The sequence below is a fragment of the Aethina tumida genome, chromosome 5, assembly GCF_024364675.1.
Source record: "Aethina tumida isolate Nest 87 chromosome 5, icAetTumi1.1, whole genome shotgun sequence".
Taxonomy (NCBI): domain Eukaryota; kingdom Metazoa; phylum Arthropoda; class Insecta; order Coleoptera; family Nitidulidae; genus Aethina; species Aethina tumida.
The window spans coordinates 23250297-23264847 of record NC_065439.1 but is presented as its reverse complement, the minus strand read 5'-3'; the positions used below and the strand labels follow the sequence as shown (position 1 = coordinate 23264847).

The 14551-nt window shown below is 27.7% G+C and overlaps 1 protein-coding gene across 1 annotated transcript in view; it reads left to right on the top strand.

Annotated features, from left to right (window-relative positions):
- LOC109594515 (G protein-coupled receptor kinase 2) overlaps nucleotides 1-14551 on the top strand; it is a 43496-nt gene that overhangs the window by 13751 nt on the left and 15194 nt on the right. Inside the window, exon 3 of the mRNA XM_020009736.2 lies at nucleotides 5560-6026. Coding sequence (XP_019865295.1) covers nucleotides 5560-6026 — 467 coding nt within the window. The remainder of the gene's footprint in view (nucleotides 1-5559; nucleotides 6027-14551) is intronic.

The following is a 14551-nucleotide window of genomic DNA, read 5'->3' as shown; positions in this document are numbered from 1 at the left end:
GATAAGAAATGTTCTTTAGCAGTATCTTTTGCAATATCTAGCTTAAATCATACTATTTTTATTTACTGGTTTATACGTATAAAATTCTTTCTCAAAATAGGAAAGAATTATTAAAATATAAATATAAAACATTACCATTAGTAATTACTTTCCAAATAATAACAAATAATACATTAACATATTTTATCAAACAAATGATTTAAAAACAAAATCAAAATAATCCGTTAATTGTATTTTTATCAAATCTTAATAGAAGAAATTGATAAATGAACATTTAGAATCATTTGAATCACCGAATCAAATTTTAAGATAATCAAGAAAAATGCAACTATAAAAAAGGAGAAATTGACAACAATTTTCTTTTAAGTAAAAGTAAAATTTTAAACTCTAATTCCTGTACATGTCTTAACAGTTTAATATCGTTTATTAATAAATATTTATAATAATATTAGATTATCATAAAGATAAAATTATCAATTTGAAGAATTTTAATCTAAAAATGTACTGATAACAAAAATAATTTATTTTATTGTACTCAATCAATAATATAGTCTAACATTGTTGTTATTTGATGTATTTAAAAGCACAGTTGTATACATTGACGGTGCCTGATTTATAAACATAAAATAATTATAATGCTTGCTTTATTTATCAATTAACCACAAAACAAAAAGTTGCGTGGTATCCGTTTGACGCATTCTTTGGTTAACAAGTTTTGAAAATTAAACCATACGATTACACGACGAATCCTAAGAAGTTTTCACAAATAACATGCTTCATGTGTTACTAATCCAGTATAAATATGTATGTAATATGTACTTTCATTTGACAACCGACAAATAATGACGCATAACAAATCACGTCGAATCAGATATAAAAAACAATATTTTTATACCTTTTTAGCGTGAAATATTGTTGCTAATTAAACTGATTACACACACACTTGACAGGTGCCGATTAATTCTAATAATTAAAGGTTGATGGATAATCCGATATGAACTCGGCGATTAAATCATACTAAAAATATCTTTTGGAGGAACAAATGGTTTTATTTATGGCCGGCCACCCAAGATTCACTTGCCGTAGATGGATTAGTTTATGGTCGCTTTCGGAGATTTTTATAAATAAACTTAACGCACAACCATTCCGAAAGCTTTTATTGTTTCGGCGGGCCGGTTTCTTTTCGTGGCCCAATTGCCCGACGAGCGTTTGTGGTTTAATAAAAGTTTAATAGCTAACAAAAATATATACACAATGCCATTGGATTATTCTAAAATGATATTTTTATATTTTTTGTAAAACTTAAAAATGAAGAAAACGAAATTGTCATTTTAAATTTATAACATTTGAAGTATTAAACATAAAATTTTAAATATTAAGTTTAAAAAAATAAAAAAAAAAAACAACCATTTAAAATTAAAAAATGAACCATTTAATTTAAAAATCAACAACTTAATTTACAAAAATATTTTTTTTTTAATATTTATAATATTAAGCCTAAAAAAAATAAAAAAAAACAGCCTTTCAAATTTATAAAATTCTATCAACAAGGTAATTAAAAATAATTAAATATATATTTATAACATTTGAAATATTAAACTTAAAATTTGAAATAGTCATTTTAAATGAGCAATTTATAAAATTAAATATTTGATTTAAAATTTGAAAATCAAATTAATTTAAAATAAAAATTTTTATTTATATAATATAATATATATATATATATATATATATATATATATATATATATATATATATATATATATATATATATATATATATATATATATATATATATGTATATACATATTATTTAGAATAGCCTAAAAAATTAAAAAAAAATCTTTCAAATTTAGAAAATTATACATTTGCCTTATAATTTAAAAATCAATAATTTAATTTAAAAAAAATATGATTTTAATATAATTTTGTTATATTTGAAATTTGTAATATATGAAATATCTTAAAAAATTAAAAATTTGTTTTAAAAAGTAATATTTTTATTTTATATTTATATTATTTAAAATAATGAACTTAAAAGTAAACATTTAAATTAAAAAAATATAATTTTGAATTTAAATTTTCTAATATTTGAAATATTAATCTTAGAACTTAGAACTTAGAACATTAAAATAAAAATATAAGCAAATAGAAAACAAAACTGTATTAAAATATATATTCAAAATTAAAAAATAAAATTGTGGTTTAAAATCTAAAACATTAATTAGGCTTAAAAATTAAAAAAAAAAATATGATTTTTTATATATATTTATAATATTTAGAATAGCCTAAAATTAAACATTTGCCTCAAAATTTAAAAAACAATAATTTAATTTTAAAAAAATATGTTTTTAATATAAATTTGTTATATACGAAATTTGGAATATATGAAATATCTTAAAAAATTAAAAATTAGTTTCAAAAAGTTATATTTTTATTTTATATTTATATTATTTAAAATAAAGAAATTAAAAAATAAAATTGTGATTTAAAATCTAAAACATAATTATATTTCAAAGTAATCAGAACCAACGTTATGAGCATACTATAAAATTAAAATATTCTTTGTAACTCTTAACAAATAATGAATATGTTATTTCAAGTGTTGAAAAATGCCTGCCCAATTTTGCACGCAAGCCGTCCCGATTTGTATTTAGGTCGTTCGTCGCGAACAATCAAAAACACAACGAGCCACGACAAAAAGAATCGCGGTGAGTGCGGATCGTGAGCCGTGCGGGCGGACGGATAATGGGCCCCGGGCAGGAAATCGTGGCACTGAGATTACGGCCAATCGCTCCCCGATTATGCCGTCGAGGGTGAATTCTTCAAATACCTTTGTCCCGCACCGATGATTGACATCGCAGTTAACCGACCAGGCCTGTCGGTAAAAATTAATGTACCGACCACGAGAGAGGATTTCCTTCTGATCCGATAGCGAACGAACAGTCGAAATTCCCCTTCTATGACTAATTTGGTGTGCTTTACCGCTGATATTGTTGGCAGATCGGCGACTGGATCTTCCCTCGCAGACGTCAACCGTGGCAAACGAAAATATTTCCGAATGGGAGCGATGGGGGTAATCCATTAAGACGGTTTAAAAATATCAACGTTCACCTCCCATATAAACAGTTGTAGTGAAGATAAAAAGACCAGAAATAGACCGTGAGATGTGTTACTGCTATTTGAAAGTTTTGATGAAAATAGCTGTGGTTTTATGTTTGAACTAGGAAAGAGTAAAAATAAAACTTCCCGAGGTATAACACAGTGTTTATTGCCTGTAATGTTCTCACATTTGTTTGTACTTTCATCTTTTTTTTTTGAAAATGATATTTTTCTATTTGTTGTTGCCAATTTATCTACCTACTTTATCCATCATTAAAAATAATTAATAATAATGTACTATCAATTTTTACATTATACCTCTTATTACAACCATTATTAGCTACAACTCATAAGGGTTCTTAGAATAATTAGCAAACAAATAAAATATTCAAATAATTCCCATTCTGTCTATTGACGTATTAAGATTTTTTTAGAACTAATATTTCCATTAATAAAACTATTGTTTAAATCACTGTGTTTGTACAATAAATTCTCATGTTTATTTTTTAAATAAGCAATATAAGCACTAATTTGTGTCAATCAGTTGTAATTAACACAAGTACAAAAATAAATACTCACAAAAAACCAGTTTACGTATATGAATTGCAACAATTACTTATCATAGGAGTTAAATTTTAAATGAAATTGTAGGAAACTTTTCAGAAGAAACTGTATAATTCAAAATTTGATAAAAATATTAAAAAGATTTTTCCCATGCACATTTCAAACAGTTGCTGTGCAATAATATTTGTATACCGTTGTTCATCATTTTTTTATAACCGTGAGAATGAAACATGAAATTACATATTTTTTATAGGCAAAAATAATAAAAATTTATTGGGGCAATTTCTTCATTTAGTTGAATTTTATATTATTATTTATACATTATACAAGGAAAATATTATTGTCTACTATACAACTGTCTAATTTTACTGCTTAAAATATTGTTCATTAGACAAAATTATGGCAACTTTTTACTTTATGGTCTTTCATGCTTTCTGTATTTCTAAAGTGACTATTTACTGACGATATTTGCTGATTATAATTATCTAATCATTGGTCGAAGTGAAACTATAAGAAAAATTGTAATTCTGCATAGCTATTCCATAGAAATTTTGATCATTTGTAGCCGTATAAAAACAACTGAATAATAAATATTATAGAATTTAATTCTAGTAGAGAAGAGCGTAACAAAAATGAAAATATGCGTTAATATTGAAATTGTATTATTATAAAATGTCTTTACTTATATACTTATTCGATGTTAGGTCATGCATTATCTTGTTGTGAAATGAAATTTGGTTTGAAGCTACACCGTCTCATACTATTACAGATCCTCCTCCAAAAGCTCTTCTTTCAGCCACAATTGTATTAAAATTTCGTTTTCCTCAATGTATATAGAATCTTTGTCGTGTGTCATTTGATTTTAAACAAAACTCGGATTCAAATATAAATACAACCTGACTCCATTGGTTCATGTTTCAGGTAATGTGTTCATTTGCAAAGTTTCTTCTCATTCTCTTATGTGTTCTATTTAATTCAAAAGCAACAGCTGAACGTCTTGAATTTAAATGGGCTTAATGAAGTTACATAGGGTTTGAATAGATAAATGTGTCCCTGTGGCCACAAAGTGAAGGTTTCCTAACTGGCTAGATGTTCCTGTTCACTTTTGAAATGATATCTGAATCAAATGTCGATCTACTCGAGGAGTATTCAGTCTCTGATGAACAATATATGGTCTTCTATGACGGATACCAATTTCTCTGCACCGATTTCACAATCTGTGAATAATAGTCTGACTAGTTTGGAGCAAATTTGCCACGTACCTCTGCGATAGACTTTCATGCAGAAGTGCAAAGATCCTAACAACTTCATTTCTACTGAGATGTCTTCTTTGTACAATAGGTCTTCCAATAGCATCGTTGTTCATGTCACAGCACGGCACTCACGAATTAAATTATTTTATTCTGAAGCATTTTATATCAAATTTCATTTACATTAATTTTTCTACAGATATTAAAACAAAATAAAGAAACTTTTGTAACATTTAAACGTACTGAAGTGTGTAATTACATGTTTATGTTAAAAAATATGTTGTTTACACTTAATATTGATACCTCTTTCATTGAGACTAGTCTATATCCTTAGGTTTTTGTGACATAAATACACTTTTTAATACATAATTTTAACTAAGTGTTCTTAAAAAAACCAATTTACTCTATATAACATATGATGAAGAAAAGAAGAGGGATCAGTAATTTACTCTTAAATTAACATCACAAAAAATAACATACTTGTTTTTCATTGGAATTCTAATTTCTTTTATGTTTCTAGTTTTATTGATCAGTATTTGAAACAGTAATTTGTCTACACAATTTTTGAAATAATTTTACATTGAAGTAATTCCATATCGGTGTATATAAGATGTGATATTAATTTGGGTAATTTTAATTGCAGATTGTCGTTACGAGTACGTGGTGGACCAGCAGCCGATCGGTAAGCTGCTGTTCGACCAGTGGTGCGAGTCGAAGGGCCAGGAGTACAAGCGCTGCCTCAAGTTCCTCGACGCGGCCAAAAGCTATGAGGTGGCCACCGACGAGCAACGGCTCGAGCTGGCCGACTCGATCAAGCGCGAGTTCATGGTCGGCAAGGAGGGCGAGGAGACGGTCGCCCTGCCCGATCTCGGCCAGGTCTCCTTTACATGTGATAAACTGACCAACGGGCACAAGGACCTTTTCGCGCCCTGCGTCCAGGCGGTAAAACAGTGTCTGGCCGGAGAGCCGTTCAGGGAGTTCACCAAGTCCATGTACTTCCACCGTTATCTGCAATGGAAGTGGCTCGAGGCGCAGCCGGTCACCTACAAGACTTTCCGCATGTACCGCGTCCTAGGCAAGGGCGGCTTCGGCGAGGTTTGCGCCTGTCAGGTACGACTTGGTGTTGGTTTTTCTCATTACCTAACGTTAACATGGACAAAAAGCTGGTTCGTTTGATAACAATCGAATTTGAAAGGGACGCGGCGCGTAGGATAACTCAATTAGTTCGCAACAGGTCGCATCAATCAGGCCATTAATTCGGACAACTGAAAGCTGTGTGTTTTGCCTCGTCAAAGGAAAAATGCAAATCGTCGAAATACTGGCGCCAATCAGAAGCAATTTATCCATCGTCCATAAGTCGTTTTGAATTGATTTCGCGTTTAATGAAATATGGATCTCGTTTAATTAATTCAAGGGGACGGACGGTCTCCTGTATATGGATGAGTTTGGCCAGTCGAGATGAAAAATCTCCTGCAGGGCGTTTTCCTCGATGAATGCCAGTTTTTTTTGTTCGACCGGAATTTATGAATACATTAAATGCATCGCTAACAACTGTCGCATGTTTGAATAATATTTTGTGGGGGATGAAACACAGAATATCTGAAGGTCTTAACATTTAAGAAAGGAAGTCAAAATGTACAATGAATAAATATTATTTTATATATAACTCCTGCATTAAAATTAAAAAAGAAAGTTATTCAATAAAGAGTAACGAATTCAATAATAAAGTTAAATATTGTTTATTTATCAAAATTCACAAATAATAAAATGTTTAAACATAATGAGTGTGAGACGATAAAGTAAGTAAACGAATAAATGTTAATTGAGAAATATTTTCCTACAGTTTCTAAATAAACTATTTATTTTGTAATTAAAACTGTGTGTCATAAAATTTTATTACTTAAACAGTTTCAACAAATTACAGTTTTTGTTTACGTAAAATGCCACAGTAATATTATAAACTATTAAAGAACTTCGTAAGAAGTAATGAATTTAATAAAGCACAAAAGCGAAAAATGCAGTACAGTATGAAAATTAAATAAAATTAATCTGTTTTAGTTTCATTTTATAGGTAAATTTTCCAATTATGCCCAAAAATATCATTAATATTATAATTTTCATAATGCTATTAAATTTTTGAATCAAATATTGGTAAAAAAAATTTTTGTTTATCTATTTTATTTCATTTCTATTTTGTTCATCTTTAAATAATTATAATAAAATTTTCCCAATTAATCTTAAAAATATAATTAATTTTATAACTATCTTTTATCTATTTTATTTAATTTTTATTTTACTCATCTAAGAGAATATCAAAGTAATAAATTTGCATAAAATTATTAAATTTTTATGTTTATTATAATTAATTGTTTTAATAATTTTATTTGATAGAAAAAATTTCTAATTGAATTAAAAAATATCCTTAATTTAATTATGATCTTTTAATTTTAAATTATTTATTCAAATTATTTAATTTTCAAATAATAAAAATAAAATTTTCTTATTACTTTTTAATACACATTTTATTGATGATACAACAATAAAACAGTCAAATGTAATTATTATCACATTTTATTCGTGACATTCTCAATTACTCTCAAAAATATAATTAATTTAATAACTATCTTTTATCTATTTTAATTAATTAATAATTTACTGTAATCTGCTTCAACAATTACAGTTAATTGTGAAAATCACCAATTATTCTCAAAAATACTATTAATTTGATAATTTCCTTTTGTTTTTAATATATTTATTAAAAGAATCAAACTTTTATTAATTAAAAAATTAATTTATAAATAAATAAAATAATAATAAAGAATATTTTCTTATAATTTAATAGATATTAACATTCTAGTAGTGTAATAAAAACCCATAATATAAAATTTTATTTAACATTGTGAAAAGCTTCTCTTGACTAAGAAAATACCAAAGTAATAAAATTTGCATAATTTAATATCCCTAGATGGAATTTCAGCAGGCGTTAAATTGTTGTAGCTAATTAATTTTGCATAAACTTTGTCAAACTATCAAATTAAACTACCCCGGCTATGAAATTGGTTTTTAGTAATTGAAATTGGAGAAGACAAGGAAGGAATCGAAGTAACTGTAACGGACGAGTACAGTTCTCTAATTTACATGCAAATCGCATTTTACGCGTCCACGAAATTTGTTTAACAACCAATAATCGATGTACAACCTTACTGGAAGTTATAAAAGAGATGCCCGTACTTAAATAGTAAAGTACCACGTCTCGAAATACATATGTAATTAGTTTTATGTCAATTTAAAGTTAAAATATTTGTAACACATGACATTTGCTTATATTAGTTTTCGGCGCTTCTTTCTGCGTGCAAGTAAATCCGACGGAAAGAACGCAAACGTTATTGCTCTGCGTTTCGCAAACCGCGGAATTCGGAACGAGATCTTGCTTGTGCTTGTTTATAATCCGATGCGGACAATAGTCATCGCCGAGCTACGGATTTTAATGAAAAGGGGATTGTTTGGCGTAGAGCCTCGGGATTTAACTGGAAATTGAACATAACTTGCATTAACGAGTGACGATGTTTTACAAAGGCAGTGTTTGCCCAATTTCGTAATTCGGAAGTGTCACGACGTAGCAAGTAAAGAGTTAAAGGGACGTTGATTAAAATGAAATATCGATATTTCTTACATTACATGTTACAGTTGTACAGGGTGTATTTCTGTTTTATCAACAAATTATTTATTATTTTATTTGCCCGGTGGGTGTCAATGAAACCATTAGACAAGGTATAACTTGGTATATCAATGTGAGATCTGGTATAGATAAATGGTATGGAGAGAGGAGCTTTCTGTCACCTTCGGTTTCACTAGAAATGGTTCCGTTTTCGAATTTTTAAATGGAATACCCTGTATGTTTTTATATTTTTGAATTTCTGAGACAATTCTCGATCGATCTTGATTTTCCTAAACATTCAGTGGACCACAGAACAGTGGAGACGATTAGTTTTTAGGTATTTAGTGACGATTCTAAATTTAGTTTATTGAAAAATTATATTCTACTTACGTTAAACATCCTTCAGGGTGAAAACTACATAAAAAGTTTGTTATACCCAGTGAAATATGGTGGCAGTTCAATTATGTTATGGGGATGCTTCAATTCTTCTCGCATAGTCCTCCTAGACTGATTTATGAACAGGGATATATTAAATAACAATTTGCTTCCATATATTGAAATCATCACAGCAATTCAAGCTTCAAAAAAATATAGTTTTGTTTTTGAAAAATGTTATGCTACGGTGATGGGCCAAAATTAGAAAATAAAAATGATATTATACAAAGTGTTATTATTTGTAACATTGTATAGAATAAGAATATAGTTTTTGAAAAATGTTATGCTACGGTGATGGGCCAAAATTAGAAAATAAAAATGATATTATACAAAGTGTTATTATTTGTAACATTGTATAGAATAAGAATATAGTCTTATAATATTGTAGAATACAACAATAGTAAATTAACATTATTTTAACAATTTTCATTAAATAAGAGTTATGGCTAAAATATTTAAAATTTAAAAATTTGGTATAACTACTACTGTATGTCATTATTAAATTATTTTGCTACTGCTTAAATACGGTTTTCACTATGCTATTTGTTTAATAGTTTATGAGATTGTCGAGTCTTTTTACGTAAACAAAAATGTAATTTGCTTAAGTTATAAACTTTTATGATACATGGTTTTAATTAAAAAATAGTAGTTGATTTGCATACAGTAAGAAAAACACCTTTTTCTATTTATTTATTGTAACAATTAAATAACATTAAAAGATGTCTAATTATTGAATACAGTACTCATTAAATAAGTGTCTCATAATTTAATCCTTTAAGCAATAGAAACGAAAATTAATGTTTTATTTATTTTTTATGTTCCCACGACGTACGGTTGAACATTTTTTGCTTTAAAAATTTATTTAATACAATCATTTGGTTCAAGAATTGTCGGAAGATATTTTTCATTAAATTGCTAATTTTTTTATTACCTTTATGAAGGAAACGTATTCGAAAATTTACTGCATATTTTTAATAAATATAAATAGAAAACAATTGCGGATATTTCATAATACATTGTGCAAATTTTTTAAACTATTTGTTTTGTATTTTCTTATCAAATAGTAGCTATTAAAAGAGTTTAAGCGTAAACAGTTGTAAAATAATTTAAGTAAAATTTCTGTGTTGTGAAGTTACTATTTTAAATGATCAAAACATAAAATTTTAATTACAGTATAAAATTTAAATTAATGCAGTTTATTTTAATTATTATATTTTCTAATTCTTTATAAAAAAACAAGGGGCCAATAGTTTTTAAATTTTGGATAAATTTTTATAGAATCTAGCTTTTTATAAATTTTTAATAAAATCATTCTACGTTTCAAAGTAAACAGAAACCGTTTTATTTAAACGTTAAACCGATAAAATATTCTATCTGTCAATTAAACAAATATGGTTTTATTTATAATGTAAACAATTTATCTGGTTTCTGAAATTATAGGAATAGTTTTTAATTATTATTTATTTAAAAGTTAAGTAGGTCATTCCTTTCTTTTAATTATATTTTAAATGGCTTAGTAAATTAAACTGGTATTAATAATATAATTCAATAATTATTTACTTTTCGAACATACTTGATGATACTAATTACTCTTATTTTGTAAGTTTTGTATATTTTAAAACTTGTATAGTTATTTTTAAAATTAATAAGTAATTATCAGCAGTACCAAAGCATTTAAGGAAATTAATCAAAACTTTTAAAAAGCTTCGATAATTCGAAGCAAATTGGTTGAGAATGACGTCAGTAGTATTTTTTGTAATATCTTGTTTAAATCATACTTAGATGATAAATACGCATTTATAACTTTGTATGTATGTATTTTATATAATAACTCGAATTTTTTTGACAAACCATTGTTCAAGTTATCGAAGTTCAACTGTATTAATTAATACACCTATTTTATTTTTTAACAAAAAAGTAGATTTCATTCAATTTTAATAAAAATTGTCTAAAAAGGTGAATTATATTCAGTTGATGATTTTGATTATTCCATATCGAAACGAGTAAACTGTTGCAACCGAAGAGAATTATTACAACTAATGGCCGTTGTTTGGAGTTGCACTTAATCTCCTCGATAACTCCCATTTGCAACCGCAACGCTCTCTAATAACCCGAATCGGGACGCCTGAAGCAAAGGAAAAAGAAAACGGCCCGGGACGCAAAAAGCTCAAATTCCAAAGTAGGGAACATATTGAATAAAGCCGTGGATTAGAGCGAATTTCCGTAATGAATGCAGATTAAATGCAAGGAACGGTCGCCATCCGGCGGCGCGGGCGGTTTGCATCCCCCGAACGGTCCGCGCCCCGAAGCCGCGCGTCGCCTCCGCACCGCCACCGCCGCACGGTCGATTCTATTGCGGTACGATATCGATTATTTTCGTTTCGCTTGGAGGCTGCACGTATGTATGGCCGATCTCCGGCGATTTTTGCACGGGATGCCACACGTTTGCATCGGTGACGTGCCGGTACGTTTCGATTTCGTTTTACTGGCGGGGAACGTATCAACTGTGATGAAATTGTCTCCTCCAGTACTTTCAGAAGTTTGAAGCCCATTTAAGCAGAACAACCCCAAAATATTTACAAATATTGATAGGAGTGAATAAATATATAGCCTGTTTTAATGTGTCTTTGTTATTGAGCTAAAAGATTGAGAGAGATTGTTAAAATTAAAAATTTATAATATTAAAAAAAAACTAATTTTTTAAGAATTAATAAAATGTTTAATAATTATTGAAAATATAAGCATCTTCTTAATGATGATTATCTTGATGATAATAAAAAATATTTTTAGAAATTAAAAAATAAAAATTAAAAACAACAAAATTATTACTAAAAAATTCTTCAAAAAAATTAAATGATTAATAACATCGAAGCGAATTATTACAAAGGATCAAAATTATAAAAAAGACAATAAAATTAAAATTCTGAAAATTATTAAAACATTTGAAAAACTGATTAATTACTGAAATTATAAATGATAAAATGGTGATAAAGAAATTTGAAAAAAATAATAAGAATATTAATTGTCAAAACTTCAAAATATAATATATATTTTATATATATATATATATATATATATATATATATGTATATATATAATTATTGAAAAATACAAAATCTTAAAAACGATGCCAGAATTATTACTAAAAAATTCTTGAAATTTTAGAAATAATGAGAAACATAAATTGTTAAAACTTAATCTGCCAAAGAAAAACATTAAAATATTTAAATTTGATTTATATCAATAAAAATAAAAGAAGAAAAAGAACTTATAATTAAAAATTTATGTATTTTAATTAATGCAAAAAATGATTAAAAACGTCAAAATTATTATTATTAAATTCCTGAAACAAAAAGATAATCAAATGATATCACAACAAATTATTTCAAAATTTTGATTATAATGTCAAAACTTTCCCTTCAAAATATATTTTTTTCCAAAATACAAAATGATAAAATTTGAGAAAATTTAATTTAGTTTTTATTCACAAAAAGTTAAGAAAACGTTTAAAAATATGAAATTACCTTCTCCATTACTTTCAGAAGTTTGAAGCCATTTAAGTAGAACAGCCCTAAAATATTTACAAATATTGGTAGGAGTGAATAAATATATACATAGCCTCTTTTAATGTGTCTTTATTATTGAGCTAAAACTGAAAAATTCTAGTTTATAATAAAAGCTGAAGGTTTATACATGAAATTTAATGGGAAAATGGAACAAAAATTTTTTATCGTAGTTTAATAGCTTTTTTACATTTTGTTCCAACTTGTTTAGAGCCTCTTGCAGCTGACACAAAATTATTTTTATTTATTCTAAAATTAAAATAAATATTGTTTCTTTCAAAAAAAAGTCAAACTTCGATAACCATGATTTGCCACAAAAAAATTCAAGTTATCAAGACTTCTAAGTATTAAATAAAATACATACATATAAAGATGTAATTGTGTATTTATCATGTAAGTATGATTTAAGCTAGATATTACAAAAGATACTGTTAAAGTACACTACTTCCTAAAAATAAATATTTTGAAACCTATAAAATATGTAATATCTAATACAATCAATATTATTCTTAGTATTATGTATTATTTTATGTCAAGTTTTTATTTAAATGGAAGAATCAGTTATTTGTGTTTCACGAAAGGATTTTTATTTCCATTTTCAAGAAAAGCTACGATTAAATCATTCCAGATTAGATTTGTCAACATTTTCACACATAGGTTTTCTCACATTAAGCCATTTAAAATTTAGGATGTTGTATACAAACAAGAAGTACATTGAAAAAGTTTCCGGCAATATTCTAATCAATCGATAATTGGTCCTAGAATTGTTGTTGACAGGGAATGCCGTTCGGGTATCATGGGAAAGGAAAAATCTCGAGGAGTTTATCTGAGGCAGAAGATAAATATTCGAGTAATCGATGTTCGAGTTATCAAGTAAAAATTACATATAATTTTCATCCTGAACATCATTGCCAACCAATTTGCTTCGAGTTATACTGTTAAAAAACGTTTTCCTTTGTTAACATTTAAAAATGGTTTTCACAAAAAAATAATATTCTGTCAACAATTCTGAACGAATTATTGTATCTTTCTTCGTAACAAAATAATGAATCAGATGTACAAAAATAAAGTTCCTGTTATTTGAAATCAACGTCTTTTGTTGGAATACAAATTTCCCGCAATTTCCTTAAGTTATGAGCTCGATAATTTAAATTAGTGAGCGACCGACAGCACAAAAGGCCTCAAACAGATTTATATCGACAGTTTATTGTGCACTTACAAATCGGTTTTTCCTTTTACAATTTGAAATTCGTCGTGCTGTGTGGCAATTGAAATATCGAATTGATTACGTATCAACGGAGCCCACGTTTAAATAATTTTATCGAATGCTTATTTACCGTCGTTGTTTGAGCTTCCTGTTACGTTGCCAGATAAATTACACAATCTTGAAACTGGAGGGATAAACAATTCGAAATTGTTCTAGTTTCTTTGTTCTCCAAATTCTTAGGTTTTTGAAAATGTGAAAAGAGGTTTTTGAGAATTTTTTTGTGATGGTAATAATGAAGGAGCAATTAATTTCGCAGCAATAGCAGCAGCTAAAAACCAGTTATGGTTACATGGAACAATAGGAAATAATAGTAGTTGTGCGTTCGAGAAAGTCGAATTAAGGTGTACTGTACAACAAACTCTTTGGCAACTCGGCCGCTTCAGATCGCTATCACGTTGCGGACCTGTTGTTTGTTGCCCAAAGAAAAATGCCATCATCTCCAAATTTAAACCACCATTTTTTACGACGTCCAATTAATTGAAGTGGTGTCGGGATTTCTCCCCAAGTGCCAATGCAACGATTAATAACGCGGAGACGTAGAGAGATTGCGAGTCGTACACGTCCAATTAAATTACGTACAAAAACGAAAACCCACTGACGTAATTTTATTCAAAATTGTTTCGCATGAGAATATTTAATTATAGAACCGGGTTCGAAGTGTGCTTATGAAGTCAAGACGTGACTTGCTTTATTCACCGACAACAATTCGAGT